Source organism: Amblyomma americanum, chromosome 6 (genome assembly GCF_052857255.1).
Source record: "Amblyomma americanum isolate KBUSLIRL-KWMA chromosome 6, ASM5285725v1, whole genome shotgun sequence".
NCBI classification, from domain to species: domain Eukaryota; kingdom Metazoa; phylum Arthropoda; class Arachnida; order Ixodida; family Ixodidae; genus Amblyomma; species Amblyomma americanum.
In genome coordinates, this window is record NC_135502.1 from 18,204,437 (window position 1) to 18,217,913 (window position 13,477).

General features: G+C 45.6%; 1 protein-coding gene across 1 annotated transcript in view; it reads left to right on the forward strand.

Annotated features, from left to right (window-relative positions):
* LOC144136397 (cell adhesion molecule DSCAM-like) overlaps positions 1–13,477 on the forward strand; it is a 118,265-nt gene that overhangs the window by 98,905 nt on the left and 5,883 nt on the right. The window contains exons 4-7 of the mRNA XM_077668682.1: positions 1,469–1,675; positions 4,838–5,134; positions 10,065–10,418; positions 10,927–11,292. Of these exons, the coding sequence (XP_077524808.1) occupies positions 1,469–1,675; positions 4,838–5,134; positions 10,065–10,418; positions 10,927–11,292 (1,224 nt within the window). The remainder of the gene's footprint in view (positions 1–1,468; positions 1,676–4,837; positions 5,135–10,064; positions 10,419–10,926; positions 11,293–13,477) is intronic.

A 13,477-nucleotide genomic window follows, 5' to 3' on the forward strand; every position in this document is an offset into this window, starting at 1 on the left:
CTGATATGGTTAGTATTTACGGTGGGCTACACGCTTATAAATAATTAGGAACCTAACGGTAATAGTTAAAAGGTAACTATTCAACATTAATTAACCAGCCTGGTAGTTAGCACGTCTTAGCTGTTTTCTGATGTACTACACCACTGACAATGCTATGCCGCAAAATTAGCTCTCCTAACTCAGAGTCTATTTTTAAGAACTGTGTGAATTCTCAGGTGAAACACCCTGTATATATTTGTTATCAGTTGCACCAATGCATGTCGCGGAACACTCGGTCTTCCTCCTGTTTTTACAGTACCGCATTTGAAATGTCTATTGTTCTTGGTGTGGAATGTGTTTGCTGCTCTACAGCAGTCCTGCGAGAAACACTTTGTTTTCTTCAAGACGTTGAAGCCCTCTTACTGGTTCGCTCGTATTTCCGCTGTTCGTAAACAGGAGACGTGTAGTTTTTACTGACAATTCTAACTGCGATACGCAAAAGTTGCTAAGTCCAAATCGATCGTTATATAGATCTGCGGTGCACGTAAGTGCGCAGGGTAGTTGTATTTATATGTTGTCTTCTACGGCGATGAGAAGAGGAAAAAAAAGTTTATTTACTCGCCTCTGGAGAAGTCCACAGCAACAGCTCTTCTAATTTGAAGTGAGTTGCGTGGAGAGTCCGCTTCAGGAAGCTTTATTTTTTGGCGGCAAGGGTGCTTGAGCAGACAGAGTGGTGATGTTTGGCAATCTCTGCACCGCGGGAGATGCCTGATAGTAACTGCTTAGTTGTTTGTTTACTTCTGCTTGTCAGATGCTTTCAAGATGCATAAAAATGAGTACTTGTCATTTTCTAACTCACTACACTCGATAACAAAGAATACTCAGCACATTAGCGAGTAGAGCTTTCATAGTGACACATTCAAATTTTCGTTCTTTCTGCTAGCCATCCGATATTGGAATACACTGCCGAATGATGTGGTCACCTGTAATTCTTTTGATGGTTTTTTGGAAAGAGTGTCAAATCTAGAATGGGAATAAGTGAACTGTTTTGGAATTGTTTTTATTTTGTTTTCTGTGTGCGTGATTTATCACATTTTTTTGTATCGCCTTTTTATTTTATTTTGCAAGTATTTTGCAACCAAGATTTTATTTATAATTATATTTATAACTTTTTCATTCCTGCAGTAACCTGACTGTAAACGTTTTTCATGTGTTTTATTTATCCCTGTCTTGTAAGAGCCTCCAAGATGATGCTAGGAGTATGTAGTAAATAAATAAACAAATAAATAAATACCTATGTGGAGGGTCTGCTTATTTGCAGCAGAGTTGTTTCTTCTCTGCATGGTGTCCATCGCACACACACTCAAGAGCTTGGATATGGAGGCAAAATCGCAGGGTCCGCATATTTATTTATGCGGACCGGGAAAGTGATGCAAGACGAGTGCTTCCGGCGCAGGAGGCTCAATGTTTGCATCGTGTCACCTTGCAGGAAAGCCCCGGTTCCTGACCACTTGGCAGAACAACCTGGGCGCTGCTGCGAACGTGAGCAGCGTTGTAGAAGAGGACGACGTACACCGGACCTTTTTGCGAATTGAACCGCTGCGCAGACACCACTGGGGCCTGAACGCCACCTGCACGGCCTCCATCTTGGACGGGCTCTTTAGCAAGTCTCTATCAGTGCACGTGCTGCTTCACTGTGAGTATCCACTTTCCTCGAAACGGAGTGGTGTAGCGTTCCGCGGTTCATTGCAGTTTTCTTTGAACCGGTTTGTGCGGCTGATCAGGCTAGGGGGCTACAGGAAATACAATGTCATAAAAGACGCGATGCCGACTTGTTCTCAGTACAGCTGCATTAAGCACAATGGCGGCACAATTCGCAATTTTGCATTAGCCAATGTTCGCCAGTGTTCAAAGTATTGTCACGGCCATTGACCTCGCATACAGTGCTTCTGCATGGACAACGAGAAACACGAAGTCCAGACTTCGTGTCCGGCTCCGCTTGCCCCTCTCTGGTCGGCTCTTCGGCTCTCTGCCTTTGTGCACATATCCATTCCCCTTTTGTAAATACATCTCCCCGTTATAGCATTAATAAACACGGATATATTTACTGTAAAAGGAGGCTTTCAGGGGCCTGCTTCAGGTCAATTTTGTAAGTGAATTTCAAATATATATTTTTTAAACTAAATATTATTGACGTCTGCGATGCGATAGGGATCAAGATCACGTTATCGAGGTAAAGAGATGCCCCGACCATTGGCCTCAATAGAGGACGCAGTAAGCGTCAGCTATTCGGTAGGCTGAATGCAGTGTTCCTCTTAGGTGACAGTTTAAGGGAAGTGAATAAGCTCGAACACGGTGGGAAGTAGTTCAACTGGAAGTTGCGATCAGAAAATGGACATCAAGTCATGATTACAATGCAGGGATGAGATTCACACCAAAAAAAATTGGCAGAAGGACAATGAAACCTGATGTGACAAACTTCGAGAACGGTCGGATTTACCCTCAGTGATTACTTTGAAGTCTTTACTGTGAGGGAACTTCCGTCTTTAAGTTTCATCTCGAGCCATGATCCCGAGCCGACTGCCCCACAGATATCTCAAAGCTTGTACAGAAAGATGTCCACTAGTCTCCAGGTTATACCGGGTCCTCAGTGAGATGTAACGGAAACTGCGTTTAAAGTTTGTTTGGGCCTTTCAAGGACCGTTTTTAAAGTGCGGATGTCAGATATACAAGGGGCTTCAAGTTCAGTAAATGGATTCCAACTTTCTCGGAATTCTTCTCAAAGTTCGCCGGTTTTCGCACTTTCTTGTGCTGACGAGTGGTCGGCCTTTTAAGTGGCAAAGAAAAAATCGCGAAGCCGCTGACATCAGAATGATGTGGTCCGCACATGTCACGTTTCATTCTGCTTGCCTTGCACTTCGCTGTCTGGGAAACACCGTGCAGTTAGTTTAAATCCGCTGCTGGTGTCAATACGATATTCGCGAGGCTGTTCCCCCATTGGAAGGAATTGTGATTGACTAACGCCCACGGGCTTGCCAACCATAATATCTAACAATACGGACGGCAGCAACGTGCCACCCGCCACGAATCATCGCCTCGTTTCAAGTGCTTGGTGAACTTCGTGGCAGTTTGGCTGAGGTCTGCTTTAACTGGCGCCGCAAATCACGGTTTATTCTAGGCAGAGTGCGTACGCCCTTCATGAAGGGTACAAAAAAAAACGAAATAAATAAGGTTAGAATGCCACATGCTGTAAATGAGGCTTGCGTGGCGCATAAAGCGATGACCTGGCTGAAACGGTCTTGGGCAGCATCAACGAGACGACGCTTTCTAGGCTGCTTGCACCACTGCGGAATCCGCCGTGTCGACGACGCCCTAACACGGTCCACGAAGACGACAGTGTTGTAATTCTCAGTGTTGACTCAGCGGCCCTCAGGCACATGGGCCTTTCGGAAGGAAGAAAAAATTGTGTCGAGGTCAGTGCGGCTTGTAAGTGCCTCATTAGCTTCCTCTCCATTTTGTGTTACACATCTCGCTGATGTGAAGAGGCTTCTTTGCGGAGATCACTGTGCTCAAGTTAAGTGATAACTGGCCGTACCCTTAATGCGAAAGCATTTCTTGTCTCATGAGTGGCGTGTATAGGACTGTTAGCAGAGCGTGTCGGCAGAGCGTTTACGCATGTTCTTAATCATTGATTATTTGGGTAAATAAAGCAATACTGGACAATAATAATGTAATTGTCAGGGATGAATAATTAATTCACACAATGACTGAATAAATGGGCAGTAACTAATTGGCCGATGTGAGGAATAATTGTGATGATTTCTGGTTCTTTGTGAACCATGCCTGCTGCATGAATTAAAGGCTTTGTTGAACCAGATATATGTGGAATGCCTAGTTTTTAGCAACACACAAAAACTATCTTTAAATTGAAGAAGAGACACAAGCTCAAGTGATCAAGGCAGTCGTAATTGCATTAGCGTTAAGAAAACATCCCCGACCGTTGTCGCTTTATTTTATGTGTTTCGCACACAGAAGATGCGCACGTGATGACGGCAGATTGGAAACAAGTCATAACGGTGAAAATTTAACCACGCAGTGAATAGAATGTCTTTTCGTACTAGGCTTTTGTTCACCACAAATCGTTTTTGAGGAAAAATTCCGAAAGGAATTTAATTACAGCTCCAGCCTCTGCCCAGTGCGAGAAAGCACGGAAAGCCTGCACTGTTTTACTTGCTTTTTAATTTATACACAGACAGCGGCTTGGAGTAAGAAGATAACCTGAAGAGTATTTTTTTCTCGCCAGTATTCAAATGGCAGGATAGTTACGACACTCCGAGCTAATTTATCGCACAGTTTATCTCTGCACAATCATAATAGACGGTGGCGAATCATAATAAGAGCCTCTTCGTTGATCGCTTTATTGCTGCAGCATATTATAACGGGCGCAAAGAATTTCCCACTGCAAACAAGATATGCATGTAGCTTTCTAAACACACAAGTCGGGCTTACGCGTCGGTGCTGTTCCGAGAATTCAGGGGCTCTGGGCGATGACCGATGGCATAGGGCCCGGCCCATTGCACATCCAGTGCCGTTCATTTTTTCCTATATTGATCTCCTGGTTTTCCTGCTACTCTCGGGATCAAGTTTCCGGGGGCACTAGAAAGAGCTACAGAATATTGGTAACACCCTCCGTGTGATACAAGTCAGCCCGTCAGGGGAGAAAATTAACGACAAGGTGGCTGAGTAAAGCGAATCGTACCAATCCCGGGACTCGGCGGTTTGTATGCCAGCCGCGTTAAAAGCTGTCCGTACAAAGATGCGATGCGAAATCAAGGGATTCAAATTTTAATTTGCGCAGTACCTCCAGCCAGCACGGTGATCACGGCGAGTCACACAGAGCTGTACTTCGAAGAGCCTGCCGAATTTGTGTGCACTAGCCGCGGATCGCGCCCTGCTGCCGAAATCCGTTGGTTCCTGGGTTCAAGTCCCGTCGAGCCACTCCTCTACCGAACCACGACAGATGGGAATGTGACCACTAGTTTCGTGCTTGTTACACCCACCAAGGAGCGTAACGGAGAGCGACTCAAGTGCGTGGCCTTCAACAAGAGTCTCCGAGGCGCAGAGCTGTCGTCGGAGACACTGCTCGAGATTAAGTGTGAGTACGCCGTTGCCTAAGATATTTCGCCTTTGCTCAGTTAGTCGGAACATGCCGCTTAATGGGAAATAGAAATGCAAGTAAAGAAATCAAATCGTTTACATTCAACAAAGGCGTACTGGTTATCAGCTGATACTTTCTCAGGGGCAGCTCTCTACATCATGCATTTTTTCTGGAAAAGTGAACAGCTCAATTCAGCGCTACGCTTTTTTAAAATTTTTAACGCTTCTTATACTTGCACACATTTTCTTGATTGAATAAGGTCGTATCGAAGGCGGCAGATGTGGGGTAAGGAATGTTACGCTTTGAAAGAGTGCTTATTCATTTCTTTGCGCCACTGCATTCTTCTCAATGAGAGGTTAGAGCCGCCAAAATGAGGCAGCATGTTTGATGAACTAGGATCGTTAGTTCACTTAGCAGAACCATGTTTGGTTCTGGTGTTATGTGCTATGAATTCGGTATGCAAGGCTTATTCAGCGAGTTCATAGCATGCATCCAAGTATGATGGGCATTTGTTCCAGGAAGGACATAGGATACTGGCGCCAGCATTACGGTATAATATAACAAATCGTTGAATTGTTATTGTCATTTTGCTCCATGCCGAGCCAATGTGTGCTGATCATCGAGTGCTTTTTTACGGCAGCGATGAGTGGTACTGCATTTTACGGTCATTCGGCATGCTACGGATTTCCTAAAAACATCACTTGGTGTTTCTAACGATAAAAAGGATTCATGTCAATTTGCTGTGCCATGCGAAAACAGGTTTTTCAGTTTCCTCGGCGTCTCATGACAAAAAAAAATCTAAGCGTTTAACGTGAACGTAAAGGTGTGAGGTGAGGGCATGGGTAAGCGAGTGAAAGATGCTGTAATGTAAATGGGCTGGTTGTAAATGAAAACCGATGAAACCGCAAAAACCTGAAGGAAATTGGTTGAAAGATGTTCAAAAGAGCCAGAAGAAAAAGTTTTTGTTTTGCAGAAGGTTACAGACATGAGAAGTTGAGAATTTGACGCCTATTGAAAACACGGGCCACTGTGCATTGGCTGAATGCCTAGGGTGCGCGGTAGCCGAGTTGCTCCATTTCACACGTATTGTGTAACTTTCGCAGGACATCATGTCGCGAAACCTACGCTTAACGTGATTCAATGTTTCAAAAGTTGCGCTCAAAAGAAAATAAAAAAAACGGTGCTCTTTTCTCTGCAATTACATGCAGGCCACATGCATATTCTCTCTATACCTGCAACTAAAAAACAAATCGATAAGTGCATCTGCTGGGGATACAGAATAAATTATTGGGAAAAAATCACACAACAAAATTTCGCGCGTGTGTATCTAAGTGGAGACGTTCATATGCTGAGCAGCTTCAGGAGTGACAACACTGACTGCAACTTGGCTTGCCGGAACACAGACTATAAATAACTTGAGCTTCAAAACACAAACATGCACACTTCTTTTATACTTTTTTGTGCCTTGCACTCTGTTGTCCTCTAAGGCTGTGTGCCCGACACGTAGTAAATATAGAAGAAGTTTTTCTCAATTTTTTCCCACCGCACCACCGTGCAGCAAACAAATCTCATCCAGGTGTGCGCGCTCCTCATCGATGTGCGCGGTTTCACATGGCTAAGCTCATTACGAGGCGTTCGCCATAAATATGCATGCTTCACCTAGATGGCGCGTAGGACATTCATAAAATATCCGAAAAACAGCTTCCCAACCTATCATTTTTCTTCTCCCCACAGTACATACACACGTCTTCCTTTCGTTCGCTCTCACTGTTCTTCTCATGACACCGCGACCGCGGCACGCACTGCCTCCAAGCGCAATGCAAAGCAATGAAAAAGATGTTAGAGGGGGATGGAGAGCTGAGGGTGGCGGGAAACGCGGCAAATGCGGTCGTAGCCTCCCGCGTGCCGTCTAATGAGTCACGAAATGAGCAACGATGCACGACGGGCTTAGTGGCCGAGCGACGCCACTTGCCTTGATTCGAAGCGGGCGGCGCACGCGCCGCTGGCGCTCCCGCCGCAAGGCCGCAGCGATCGGTGCTCCAAAGCCGTTGCAGTGCCGTGACTTACCTCGGCGGGAAACGTCTATCGCGTTCCAGACCACCAGCTTCTTATTTATTTTTTTCTCACTCACCGCCCCGACCAAACTATTCCCGGCCGTGATTCTCCGCGTTTCCATTCCACGTTGCAGCCCGAGTTCTCGAATATTTCATTTTGTCTTCGTTCTCGCCAGTCGGCGCTTGGTTTGGTGCTTGCCATTTTGTAGAGCCTTGCTTTGGTCGTGTCTCTCGGCCCCAACTCGTCGCTGGTGGATTCCAATGGCTCTCGCGGTAGCCACAAGTTACCACGTTCTCGCGACGGAAGCCTCGCTCAGTTGGTGTCACGTGGTCTCACCCTCCGCCGATGGATACGTTTCGGTTCCACGAGTCCCACAGTCGTATCGGTGCGTGGTTTATGCTCTATCTGCAGCCATAAAAAAAAGGCGTTCCCCTCGCCTGACTCGTTAAATATGCATACCAGAGAGGCAGATATTTCACGCTGCCTTGCCATCATGTATACGTAATGCGCGGGCAAAGTAATTGCCGACAGTGGTGCTTCACGGTTGAAACGTGTTCCGCACCGCTTGTTGTAAATCACAGAAAGTGGCGCGACTTGTTTCTATTTTCAATTTTTTGTACTATTTCCGATTGGTCTGTTAGGTTGGGTTTGCTACTGTATCACGTCAGGCGAAAAAAAAAACAACAGCTAGCTATAAGCAAACATTTGCACTGCGTTCTTTATCTTAATGCCTCGAATATGCTACCGTTAGGAGCTTTATAGGTTCAAATAAGTCGCATCCATTCAGGAAAGTTTTAGATTTAGCGCACTATGGCGATACAGCTGTAATATGAAGTCGAAATGGGCATTGTAAGTAAGCCCTTGAAAAGAAAATATCCTTGGTAATGCTAGTTCGTAAATATTTACTTGCCAAGGACGTACTGTGGGCTATTAAAAACGGCCTACGAGACAGAACTTCCGATTAATTCTTCTCGCTAGGGTTCCGTCAAGGCAGCTATTGCAGCTGCTATTCAAGCCAGCGATCGCGAAGGTCATTTGCACAACTCCCATGTGTTGTGCTACTGATTGCAGCACCACTGCAGGCTTTCTTCGAGGTGCAGGATTTGCTTTTGCGCTCAAGAGACTTTTTAACGCGTTTGTCTGGATCCTGTGCACCGTGGCCCACTGTTGTCTGCAATCATTCTCGGGCAAACTGGTAAAAATTCGTATTTTCTGCAAAGTATTTGAGAGTTCTCCATTCTCTTTGATTAATGATATTTGCAACTTTTTGAGTCGGTTCAAATTACAGGCAATATATTGATGTTGGTATGGTCGGCTTTGATCCTAAAATTTCGCGAGCCTGTCGGACCAATACAAGAAACACATGCGATGATGAAATAACTGCAGTGATAAGCCTGTTTACAGATAAGGGTATGCTCTTGCACCAAAAAGAAAGTAGAAACGGATAAAGAGGAGAGATGAATTACAAGCGTGGTAGATTGTTCTCGAACGCAATGATATTGTTACGGGGAGGTCTCCACAAACAATTGTGAAGCGCAGAGAGATACTCTACTACTTGATGCTTTGAGAACACTCACTCACACCCTCTCAGCGTCGTCGTCTTCAAGAGCACCGGTAGTCACTTCGTTGTCAGCGGGTAACAATATTATTCAAATACTTGGGGGAAAAAAGCGAGGCTTTTATATAATTCGAACCGAGATTTTCATAGGTGCGAAGATCCATTCTTTCCCTGATGAGTCCGCATAAAGGTTTTGTTCAAATAGAACCTCATGTAACAGCAGCTTTTCCAAACTTCACCGATTTTAGAAGAATTTGTCTATAATCAGCTCTTAAATGTTTCCATTTCTCGTTTAAAGCAACATTATCAAACAATAATTTATTGTAGTGCTTTGTTGTTTTTCTGTTTCAGTCTTTTTCTACTAAATTTATGTCTCAATATAACAAGGAAGCTAAAGCAAAGCTGAGCAAAAATTTATTCTTGTACTAAAGAGCAGCACGAAAGCAGCGGGTGAGAGCAAGGAATCACGTTACACACTTCTGCTGTTTCCTTCTTCTATCCCATTGTTCTTGCGCAGCACTCTATTAAAGTATAATCCAACCAGCCTGGTTCAGTACCACGATGACTGGGTAATGTATTTTACCAGAAGGCTTCAGGCAAAAAATTTTAGAGCACGTTCTGTTAAGAAGAAACTGGTGTTTAGCTATGAGCTGACTGTTTCTGGTGCGATGAATTCCCTCGGGTACTTCTGATGAAGCGGCCGGTGCCTTGCACATGGAAAGTTGCGTTAGACCTTTATCTGTCGTCAATCTGCTTCTGCGTAAGAGGGCACTGATGGCCATAAATTGAAATTGTTCAGGCATACGAAATATCATGACACCAAGTGCTCGAAAGGCTTGTGCGCTATCGTACACATCACATTCTTTAAGCAATGTGGTTCTGAGATAGTGGACCCGTTCACGTTCAAGTATGTCATCTTTATTGTTTGTAGGAGCACTGGATATCGCTGACGAAAAACGCCGCAGAAATGGTCCTGAATCATTTTATGACCATGGTGCGTCATGAAATTAGTACGTGCAAATAAGAAGTAGTGAGAGCCTTGCAGTCTCTTTTAATGATGTCGCAAAGAGCCGAGTATCATCTACGCATCTTTCAGAGTCGATAATCCAGTGACACACATGGTTTAAGTAGGCCTCCGACGTTCATGTGTGATAAAAACGATAACGCTTCGCGACGTATTTGGCTGTCTTGTTCAGGTTCCAGGTTTTGTGCTTTAGTTAGAAAGATCCCTTTGCTTAAAGCGCCATTGAGCGCGCTATCTTGCGTGCTCATCTGTTGCGTGGTTCAGCCTAACATTGAGAAAAACAACGACAGACAAGCCGCAGGTGACGCTGGAGTTCGGAGCCGGGCTCAAGGAGTCGATGATCTACGAGGGTCACGACATCTTCTTCGTGTGCAATGCCTCCGCCTACCCAAGCATCACCGACGTTGTGTGGAAGTTGAACGGTGTCCCATTAGAGGACCAGCAGCAGCAGCACGATCACAGGCTGCAGCCGCAGTACACCGCCAACAGCACCTCCTCATTGATGGCACGGGGTCCACTGATTGTCAACCAGCGCTACCTGGTTCTACGTAACGTTCAGTCGGCTGACTCTGGCAACTACTCATGCACCGTCACCAACCCGGAGGGAGTGACTACTTCCAAGACGCTGCACATACGCATACAGCGTGAGTTTAGCAATTCAGTCACACCTGCGTTATCTCAGGCTTTTGGTCGCCGCGTTACCTTATGTGGAGAAATGTGAAGCAATTACGTTGTGCAAGACATAAAATCATATATCTACTTGCAGATGGTGGTAAAAAACGGTTATTAGTTAAATTACGCTGGTCGCATTTTTTCTCTAACCGTATTCATGACACTGTAATAAACCACTCAAAACCATATACATATATAGAGTGCCCATTTATCGGCCTGTGCGGCGTACTGCGAAGCTGATAAGGTGCAGAAACGTAAAGCATGAATTTCCTGTCATCCCTGTTAGTTTTCGCATTACCTTTCCTTTTCTCTTACGGCATAGGCACAGCACCAGCGCAGTAAAACTGTCAGGAGTGATGGAAAGAATTGTAGCAGAGACAAAAACGGGGGTGCTCGTCGAGATTAGCAACTCCATACTGAAGACCGTGTAGCGATACTTTAGAACCGACCATATTTCCTTTGTTCCTGCCCGTCTCACAGACTCGCCCCGGTGCCAAAACCCGCAGCAGCAGCACCACGCCAAGGTTGTGTACACGGCTCCCTTCGAGGAGGTGTCTCTATCGTGCGACGTGGAGGCCGATCCCAGCACCAACCTGACCTTCCGCTGGTCCATGAAGGAGAGCCACAGGGCGTCCCTGTCCACGGCATCCGCGGCTCCGGGCGACGCGGCACTGCGCGAGACGGCGTTCGCGCGTGACTTTGACGGCATGGCCCGCGCCTTCGCCTCCCGCAGCGTGCTCACGTTCATCCCGCTGCCAGAGGAACTGCACTCGACCTTCCAGTGCTGGGCCAAGAATCCCGTGGGCATCCAGAAGAAGCCCTGCCTTTTCCGACTCGTTCCCAAAGGTAGGGGTGGCATCTTGCGACGCAGGCCCAACACGTTTTTGGGTTGTAGCACGATGAGAGACGGCGCGTGTTCTGGACTCATACGGCAAACGATAGAAGAAAAAAAAAACTCTTCATTCATTGAGCGGGGGTGGGGGCAGAGCTACGTCAACCAGTGCCTCAATCAATATACAGCTGTAGACAGAATAGAGCTTCGCTTCTAGCGTGTATACAGATCCGCTGCGGTGGGAGCCGAAGCAAAATTTTGGCATGTAATTTGAATTATTTTTGTCTTATGCCCTTTTTCTGGCCAGTTACAATCAATTCCTTAAGGAATAAAATAAAGTTAACTAGAGCCAATGCAACACTCTGTACTGTGAAGCAAGCTGTATTTGAGCCCTTCCGATTGTTGTCGACCGCCTGGAGTTTCTCTCACATGGACTGAAATTTTCTCCGAAAATTGTTTTGAGATTTAGCCACCTGTAAAATTCAATTTTTGTAGCTAGAGCTGAACTCGCGAAATTCTGCTCATGAGTAGCATGCTGCAGACACTGGCACAACTAGCGGCTTTAAAGGGGTATTGCCGTTTCGATGCTTAGATTTCTCTGTATAGAGAAAAACCATATCACAAGAGAAAGCGCTCGCCTTTGAAGTTTTTCACTCGCATTGGCATTAAATGTATTTCATTATGCATCAGGTGACATTAACTTCGAGCAGAATCCTCCTGGCGGCCATGCAAGATAGAGCTTGAATAAACATCCAGAAAAAGACAGCTTGTGCAGCCGTGGTCAGCTTCTGCAAGTCATCCCTATCGTCATAGCCGATGAGAGGTGACACGGTTGTCAAGACTGCTAGGATTATGAACGCTAACAGGAGCCAATGAAACTGACGGATAAAAGTAGCTAAGGACTTCACGACTTAAGCGATAAATTTGCACGTGCTTGTGAAGCACTAAATTACTGCCGCTTTAGCATTCTTAAGCACGAAATATTGCGCAAATGCGCGGTTTTCTGAAGGTTGACACCACCGCCACATACGTCAAGGCGCGATTGAGGTGTTCATTGACCAAGGCGGCCAGTTATACGCTTTTCCTTTCCTCGAAATCAACGTAGTCTACACCTTCCGCTGGTTTTGTGAAAGGCGCATAACTGCCTCAATTTGTAGGTGGATGCCACCGCTGACTCACAGCGTGATTCAGGTGACCACTTACCCAGTGAGCCAGTTACCCATGCTACTCAGAGACTTCACCCAGACAGACACGCACCACTGAAGGCCGGGGAGTGCAGCTAGACGTCCTTTCGTACTAAAAACAAAACCAGCTAACACTACAGCTTGATGCAAATCTTCGCTATACTTATACGGCTCCAATAAAACTGAAATGTGCACCTGTAGCAAAAATATTACTGGCACGTACTAGCAACCTAAGAGAAGCACATGGCTCTGTCTGAACAGCGAAACGGTAAAGTGTAAGGCCGTTCCCATTCGAAGTACCGGCTACCCAGCAGTGAGCACCAGAGGTCGGTGAGATGAAATCATGAAATGTGAGGTGGACAGACAAAAATTACAGTGCCAGTACGTTATGAAAGTAGAAAGGACTTTTATCCTGGGAGCACATCCTAATGACCGATAGAACAGAACCTTCTTTTTGGTAAGCGGTAATGCTTAATTATGATCCGCGAATCGCAAAATTTCGCACTAAGAGCAAAAAACGAGCCGGCCTCACCGGTGCCGCACCGCTATACATTTTTCTTATGCAAGCCTCCCTAACACCGTTCTTGGATTACACCACGTTAAACTTAGATTTCATTAGGACCAGCTAATTACTGCACCATAAGTGGATAAGACAAGAGTAACAACGGCTAGCTAGCAGCTTGGTTTATTCACCGCCATTCAGAGAACCGCATAGGTACGAGACTCTCTACCACTTCATTTTTTCTTCTTGTCGCCGTCGCCAGCCAGTCCATTACTGCAATAGACAGATTTTGTTGGAAAGAAGAGGGTTCACTTGGCGGAGCCTCAGTATTCCGAAGCTTGAAATTCTAGAGAAGTCTTTTAGTTTAGAGCGTTGCGCAATCGCCATGCTATTATCTTGAGTTTAGCAGCGTGAAGTTATTTTGATGCATAGGGAATTATTTATAGCTGTAGTAATTTGTCTGTACATCTTCAGGTATTTCCTCTAGCTTAAAGTCGCCAACCTTACATTCTC